This window comes from Gavialis gangeticus, unplaced genomic scaffold (genome assembly GCF_001723915.1).
Source record: "Gavialis gangeticus isolate Ggan-Ray unplaced genomic scaffold, GavGan_comp1, whole genome shotgun sequence".
NCBI lineage: Eukaryota > Metazoa > Chordata > Crocodylia > Gavialidae > Gavialis > Gavialis gangeticus.
Window position 1 is genome coordinate 46,837,740 of NW_017729024.1, and position 8,794 is coordinate 46,846,533.

Below are 8,794 nucleotides of genomic sequence, written 5' to 3' on the forward strand. Positions count from 1 at the left end.
TGGTCCTCAGGAAAAGTCTGACGTGGAGAGAAAAACAGGGTGGTCTCGAACCAATGTGAGCTGGCCGAGCCCTGTTACTCTGGCAAGGGTCTACCACCAAGACAGCTGTACCGCATAGGAATTAATAAAGCAATATAATTTAAATGGTCATGTCCGTTGTTTAATCATGGGCCTAGCTTCGGCCTTGCAATGTGTGTCTGTTTTTTTCTCAGAGGAGGGCCACTCGTTATGGTCAGAAGCCTGCAGGCAAGGCCCTATGAGGGGAGACTGTGGGGCCTAGATCTCTTCAGCCTTCGCATTTTCCAGCAGCCCCTGCCTATGCCACTCCAGCCAGTCTCTGTGGAGACCCCAGGGGTGGTGGGGCCACGACAGCATGGGACTGTGATGGCCCTGCACCCCAAAGGTCTCTATGGAGTGCTGCTGGCAGGGCATGTGTGGCTGGGCAGGAAGCTGCTCTGGGACTGTGGCAGGGACCTTGTGGTGGTGACAGTGCAGGCTGGAGCCAGGGCAGAGCTGTGATCCACTGCTGCACGCCCCTGCCTGCAGAACTCACGGTCGTTTTGGGGCTGTGCTGGCAGCGCATTGCAGCTCTGCCCCAGCTCTGGCCTGTGCTGTCACTGTTGCAAGATCCCGGCCCCGGTCCTGACGTAGCTTCCTGCCCAGTTGTGCAACCTGCCAGCGCCACTCCAAACCAGTCTCCATGAGACCTGCTGCTCCTGGGATCTCCATAGAGACCAGATGGAGCCATGCAGGCAGGGGCTGCTGGGAAATGGAGTCCGCTGCAGACCTGATCTAGCCCATGGCAAGATTCATATACAACAGGGGTGGACTTTGCTTACCCCTCCCTTAAGAGGCCACTCTGTTACAGTCCTGTAGAACTTCCTCATAAATAACTGCAGAAATGTGAGCTGGATACAAGGTGGATAGATAATTAACACAGTAACTGCAAGCAAAGGGTAACTATAAATGGATTTACATCAGAGTGGAAGGAGGTTTTGCACAGAGTTCAGTAGGGATCTGTCCTGGGTCTGGTACTATTTAATATGCTTATTTAACAATTTAGATGACAGACTTCCTGGTCACATCTGCAGGTGACACAAAGCTGGGAAGGATTGCAAAGATTTTGGAAGATAGGACTAGAATTAAAAAGGATCTTGATAGAGCTAGGCTAGGGACAACAGAATAAAATTTAGTGGAGACAAATGTAGGGTGATGCACCTAGGAAATAATAATGAAAAGCACAAATACAGAATGGGAGGGTAAGTAGCTACTTTATCCTCCTGTCTGTTGCAGGCCATTTAGCTCTACCATTAGTCCCACCAAGCAAGCTTCAGTCTCTACCCAGCACAAACAAGACAAATCAAAGTCCTCTGTCCTTTCCAGACATTAGAAGAGTCACTTTCTGCTCTGTATTTTCGCCTGCACAGCAGCCTGGCTTCTCCTCCTTGCAAGCTCTTCCCTCACAGTTTGCTTGCTTTTGCTCTCTCCTCTGTGCTGGTGAGGGGCAGGTGCTGGGGCATGCACACACTAGGGGAGGGGGCAGGCAATAGGGTGTGGAGGAGCAAGGGTCAGGCCACTTGATTTCCTTGCCACCTGTCCCCCTTACTGCCCACCCCTCTGCTGCTGCTTGCCATGCTACAACGGTGAGGAGAACAAATATAAGATGACCCTTCATTAATTAGACTCTATATGAAAATTATAACAAATTTATAAATTTTCCATGTTGTGGAGTCATTTTAAATGAAAGTTGTGTTGGATTTAGGTAAATACGTTAGTAATTTAGTACTAGTTAGGCTTCATCTACAGTACTGTGGTACTCCTGGGCTCCATGCACTATGGATTTGGTGATGTTAGAGAGGTTCCGGAAGTGGGTGACAAAAGTGATAAGACAAACTGTACAAGGACATTTTAAGAGAACTAGGTGTGTTTTGCTTGGGGAAAAGGAAATTAAGAGAGGACATGATAGCAGTCTTAAAATATTTGAAAATATTTAAGAGGGAGAACAACTCTTGCCACAAAGGGCAGGATAGAATGGCTTTAAAATGATAGCAAGTAGATTGCTTCTCAGGAAAAAAAACTTTCTTACTTTCAGAACTATTAAGACAGTCAAAGAGCGTGCCCTGGAAAGCTGGGTAATCTCCTTCATTGGAAGTTTTCAGGTGGAAGCTGCATAAGCATTGGACAAGCATGATTTAGGAGTAGCCTTCTTGCATTGGTGCAGGAGTCAGATCAAATGGCTCTCGAGTTTGAAACTTGTGAAGTTGTGGCTTTAAATTACTTTAACTTTGTTTTCTTCCTTAAATCGCTTTTGAAATACTCTTTTAAATAACAGTGACTGAAGGGTATTTTTTGCTTTTTCCCAATAGCCTGATATGTTTCTTTGCTACCCCCTACCTTCTCCATATTCTTTTCACTTCCCAGACTCAGCAGCAGTCTTGCTGAGAAGTAGCGATTGCAGATTCTGCTTGCCTTTTGATTAGCAGTAGGGGATGATACTGTGCTGAATGTGTCTTAAGAATGGCTGTGTCCTTTGGAGCCCTAATGTCACTCTGAGGAAGTGGCTCCTTGCAGTTCTCGAGCTTTCTGTTCTGAGTTTGTGGTGATGCGTAACTTGAAGCCATGGGAGGTGGATGGCACTAATAATTATGTGGGTTGCATAGTAAGTTTGGAGTCAGTTTTGTTGTTAATCACTAACTTGCAGAGGTGATTTACTCTGATATCAGTTGCCCATTTTTAAAATCATTTTGGTTTCTAAATTCTGCAGTTGAAGCGGCTGGAGGAAAGGCTTTACCATGTGTTGTTAATGTGAGGGAAGAACAGCAAATCGCTGATGCAGTGGAGAAAGCTGTACAGAAATTTGGAGGTATGCTAATTTGTGTGCGCTGAGGGGGCAGGGATGTTCTTTGTTAATAAATGATCTACAAAACTTTTCAGTTAAAATTAGCTTATTGAAATAATGAAACTTTAATAGTACATTTTCATTATATTCTTTCCCCATTTTGTTTTAAATGGTAGAGTTTAAAATATTAATGTGAAATGGATTATTTTAATTCAGGAATAGATATTTTGGTGAATAATGCAAGTGCCATCTCCCTGACCGGTACCTTGGAAACAACTGCAAAGAAACTGGATCTTATGATGAGTGCTAACACAAGAGGAACTTATCTTACGTGAGTGCTGTAGAAGTACAAGTTCAAAAATTTTAAAACTTTTAAGATTAAATTACATAACTGTCAATGTTCATTCAGTATCTGTGTATCTTTATACATATATTTTAAACTTAAGTTTAAGATGCTGTGTATATGGATATAGTTAAATGAGAGGTTCTGAATGAATGACTTAGATTTTAATTCGTTCAAGAATTAAATTGGGATTGAAAACTGGGTATGTCACTAGAATAGCTTTCCTGTAGGTTTATAATAAGATGTTAGGATCTGCTTTTGAGAGGTGCTGACCTGTGATACTGATTCCAAATGCTGTTATTTTCCATATGGTTACCAGCAAATTAGGTCAATGCAGTTTTGGTAAACAAAATTCAAATTCAAATCCTATTTTACTCAAATTTCTGCGCGCTCATGTTATAAATAAACTCACCATCTGTTACCAATTCCCTTTATCTTTTTGAATGCAAAGCAGTATTTGTAAGTTTCCTTCTCACAAGTGTGTCTTTTAAGCTCTAAAAAAAAAATACTCAAATGTTTTACAGTGAGTAAATTGGAAGCATTAAGCAGAATATTCATTTTTTATGAAAGAAATTGTTGTATAGCATTCTATCAGAAAGCTGTCCGTTTTATTACATCATTAAATGCCACTGCGAGTTGAATCCACAACTTCTGTGGCCCTTACTAATATTTTCCTCATCTTTCCAAATAAATACACTAAAAAAGAAATCTTTTCTAGACAGAAGCAGCCATCCCTCCCTGTGAAATTGTTTGATTTTAAAACTGAAAGCTAGGTTGAACAAAACTTTGTTAGAGAACCTTCTGAGTTTTATTTCAGTTACTGCAGGCACATTTACACATGGCGCTACGTCACTGCTGCTGTGGCATCATAGCATCGGCGGGCATGAACCATGACACCGCCGCTACTGCACAGTAGCTTGTTGCTACGGTACAGTAGGGCTGGAAGCGACCCATGAAGCACCAGGATTGTGCTGTACCAGCGGTTGCTGCACAGTCATTTTAGTATTTGCTAAAGAAGTACTAAATGTGCAGTAACAACTACACAATCAGGCACACATGTAGACATGCCCCACTTGTACTAATGCAGGCACTCTTTGATCTGATGGTTTCTAATCCTAAAGCTACAGCTGTCATGCTGCTTGGTAAAGATCATGCTTTCTGAGTAGTAAACTCAACATAGTGGGAGAAAAAAACCATGTATTTAAAATAATTCTTGCCTTTGAAAAAGGGTATTATTAGTTGGTTTTGCATAAGAATGGGCTAAAACACTTTTTTTGCTGAACTAAACAAACATGCCTAATGTATGTTTGTATTAAAGGGACTATTTAAGGAGTTTGCTTCCCTCCCCACTCCCAGCCTGTACTTATCTATTCCTGAAAGTCTTCATGTAACAGTGTCTGAAAATAGTAGCTCAGTAGATTAGGGAAAAACACCCTATGGAACATAACATTTAGGAAAACATTTAGAGCAAATGTTGAAGTGCACCCCGTGAGTGTCTGTTGCTAAATCTCTGAATAAATACTGTTATCTTCTCAATGGCAATAGTACTATTTTTCTCAGTAATAACAACCACATTTCCTCGATGGTGACATTAATTTTGATTAATTTCTGTAAGAAGTGCTGATATTGCTGCTGCTGTTTTACAAGAGTAGCAATCTCTCCTTTAGTGCATTAAAAAAGGAAAACAGCTTTTGTTTTGTGTTGTCACAAATTGAAAAATGTGAAAGACAAATGACTCCCAAAGGAAGCTGTGCATGGAGGAATGGCCTTTATTATTACTACTGTATCTATTAAATCAGAAGACTTGTAGTGTAACCAAATGACATGCTTTACGCTTTCTTCCACTGCTGTCTAGATAGATGGGTACCATTAACAAGTATATGAAAAAACAAGTATTTAAAGAGATTTTTACAATTTTTTTGCAAAGCTACATTTATTAAAATACATAATATCTGGGCACAGCGGGGTATGGAAGAGTTTTCCTCAACTTTATGCAGTATGCCTATCAGAATGTTTCTTGATTCAAGTGCATTCAGAACATTGGAACATATATTAGGGTTTTACAGTGTTTAAAAAAAAAAACACCAAAAGGATCCTTACATGTCAACCAGTGCCTTTCCCCCTCAACCAACCCATATATAGATTGAATATGCATGTCCTGTGATCTACTCATTAGATTGTTTCCTTTATAAAACTTAAAAAGGAATGTGTGTCAGGTTGCTACGGGGAAAGAAGCTGTGTTTGTTTGCATGAAAACATGACACCATAAACTGCTAGTGTCGGTGACTTAGAGTGCTGTGCCAAGCATTGTAAAAACCAAGCCAGAAATGTCAGAGTTAAAGCATTTAGGAGACTAAGCACTTCTGAGATTCTGCTTCCAGTTCTTGGCAGGGTGGGTTTGATTTTAAATCAAATCAATTTAAATCATTATTTAAATTGTGATTTAAATCACTGGTCAGGAAGCCTAGAATTAATCATTGTTTTCTACAAAAAGCGCTTTCTTGTTGTTTGATATAACCTTAATGCATATTATTCACAACTTGGAGATGGATGTAGGTTTCATTTTTTGAAGGTACACACAATACATTTTAAAGCAGTGATTTATTTTGGTATTTTTTTCAGACTAATTTTGCAGCTACATCAGAGAACTAAATTATGATTTAGTTATTTTATTTACCAAAGCTAATTGAAGCAGATACTTGTGAAGTCATTGGGAGGAGAGCTATCTCCAATTCACTAGATTAATGGTGGATATTTGGGGGATATATTTTAGGGCTGTGCAAAACAGTACCATTTTGTTTTGACTTCTGTTTTGCCATTTCAATGGAACAGCATTTTGTTTAGAGTTTTGTTTAGTTTCGAAAGCACTGTTCCATTTCATTGAAACTGTTTTGCTGTTTTGACCTTTTCCCCATAGGCTATCATGGGGAAGCACAACATTGCCTATAACTTTTGTCATTTTTTGGCACATTTAGATGAAAACAGCAGGCATGGTAGCACTTTCTGAGGGCATGAATCCTGCCACGTTTCAAGGACATAGGTGTAGGGGTTTCTGGGAAACTGCACCTCAAAGTCTTGAAAGCAAAAACTCTGTCACTTGTAAGTGTGAAGGCACGGGGGCTGAAAACAGCAGGCATGGTAGCCCCTGCTGAGGCCATGAAGCCTGCCATCTTTCAAGGAGATAGGTGCAGCACTTTCTGGGAAACTGCACCTCAGGCTGCTGACAAGCAAAACTCGTGACATGTATGACTGTGTGTGTGTGTTAAGGCATGCCCTCACTGGCACTGGGGCCTCTACATGACATGGTAGTGTTCCCCAATGACATCTCTTCCTCCCCTACAGCCTCAGTCTGATCCACCACTTTAAATAATAACAGGTAAAATAATAAGTTAGTGAGGAGCAGCACAGCACCAGCAGCATCTCAGACAGCCAATCTGTGACAGAGCTCTTCTTTCCTCTCCTGCATGTGTCCTTCCCCCCTTTCCCTCCTTACTTTCTGTTTCCCTGCAGGCAAGCCCAGTTTCAGCTTCAAACCTTGAAATGTTTTGAAACTTTCAAAACATTTCAACTGCCCTCATTTTGTTTCAAGGCTGTTTCGAATCTTCACTTTGTTTCGATTTTACTGTTTTGAACTTGAAATGAGTTGAAAAGAGTTGAAATGAAACAGCCAGCAAAATTTCATGCAGCCCTAATATTTTTGCCATGCTGTATTAGGAGGACAACAACCATCACCAAAAACAACAGACATATAAATTGTTTTACTTAACTAAAACAACAAATGTATATATTTTTGAACCTTTAACTGGTTTAGTTATAAATGTGAAATGGGTTTAAAAAAAATTAGATTATTTCAGCCAGCTCAACATGAGAAACCTAAATTATGCAAAAAACTCAGTTTTCACTTTCCTCTTCCTGTTTATTCATAGACTGGGAAAAAAATACCAGCTGTCTTGCTTTTTCAGGTCTCAAGAGATCTCTCAGTTTAGAATGAATTTGGCCCAAAGGCCAAAGAAAATATTCCTTCTATACCTGCAGAAGAAAGTACTGCTGTTAAAAACTGGATTATCACTTTAATAGACTCTGAGGAATCCAGGTGCTTAAGTGACTTCCACCAGTTCACTGGTGTGATTTCCTTTAAAACCTCATCAGCAAACATATACTTCTTGAACAGTTAACCCTTAGCCCTGACATTTATTATGGTTGGTATTATGGAAGGATGATTGCTGGATGTCCGTGTCATAGCCAACTCCTCCTCTTCAGCAGTTAAGGATTGACCCTGGCCCTGAGTATTGAGAATATTGGCAAGAAAATGAGCTGGAGATGGTGCTCAATCCATTCATTTTTTAATGCCTGTAGACTCAGAGATTCAGAGATTGCGAGGCCAGAAGGGACCTCAGAAGATCATAAAGTGCAGTCCCCTGCACCAGACAGGAAAGACAACCGTCCAGTCTCCTCTCGAAGATTTCCAGGGTAGGCAATTGCACCACCTCTGGATGGAGCTTATTCCGCAGTCTGGACACTAACTGTGAAGAAGTTTTTCCTAATGTTGAGCCTAAAATGGTCTTCCAGGAGTTTATGGCTGTTATGCCTGGTTTTCCCTAAGCGTGCCCTGGTGAACAGTTGTTCACCAAGCCCTTTGATGTACTCCCCTGATGTAGTGGTAAGCTGCTATTAAGTCCCCTTTCAGCCGTCTCTTTTTCAGACTGAAGAGTCCCAGGTCCCTCAGCCTTTCCTCGTATGGTTTGCCTTGCAACTCTCTGATCATACGGGTGGCCCTTCTCTGGACTCTCTCGATCTTTACTGCATCCTTGTTGAAGCGTGGTGCCCCGTACTGGAGCCAGTACTCTCATCAGTGCCAAGTAGAGTGGAAGAATCACTTCCCTAGCTTTGTTGGAGATACATCAATTGATGTAATTTAACTCTGTCATTGTGTATTTGTCTTTTCAAGGTCTCACTCAGTTCCTTCCAAATTTCAACAGCATCAGCAATCAAACAGCGATTTCCCTGTGCTTTGTTGAAGGCTATGGAAATAGGTTTCAGGATAGTCAGCATATGTTCTACATTTTTGTTTAGCCCAGTGTTGAGAACTCCGGCTATGAAAGTTCCATCTGATATGTCATGATTTTATTCACAAAATTATCATCAGATTAGGCTGGTTCCCAATATAACACTCAAAATGGTCTACTGAGTTCCATTGCATGTCTTGTGGGAGAGTTAGTTTGGTTCCTCCTGCTTTCTTTAGAGCAGCTGCTGCAAAGTAGTTGTTACAGAAATATTTTGCAGTTTCAGCAACATTAGCTTTTATTTCTGGAGCACTGAAGTCTTTGGCTAAGAGGTACATCAAATGAGTGCTGCAGCCATATGTTAGCATCTTGGGACTTTCTTCTAGATTTCTCTTTATCTTTGATACATTTGCAGCATTGTCTGACAAAGCTGCGTACTAGATATTTGAATTCTTTTTCACAGTTAGTTATAGTTTTTACTGCATATACCCCCAGATTTGTGCGTGGGGCAGAGGCAGATGCTGCTGCAGGCTGGGCTCTGCACCCCATTGCCACTGCCCCAAGAGCCATATGATGCCATGTGCCTGCTGCTGCCAGGCAGGCAGGGGA

At 41.1% G+C, this 8,794-nt stretch overlaps 1 protein-coding gene across 1 annotated transcript in view; it reads left to right on the forward strand.

The window, feature by feature from the left end:
* The window catches only part of HSDL2 (hydroxysteroid dehydrogenase like 2), a 50,092-nt gene that overhangs the window by 11,743 nt on the left and 29,555 nt on the right, over nt 1-8,794 (forward strand). The window contains exons 3-4 of the mRNA XM_019517055.1: nt 2,765-2,863; nt 3,056-3,170. Coding sequence (XP_019372600.1) covers nt 2,765-2,863; nt 3,056-3,170 — 214 coding nt within the window. The remainder of the gene's footprint in view (nt 1-2,764; nt 2,864-3,055; nt 3,171-8,794) is intronic.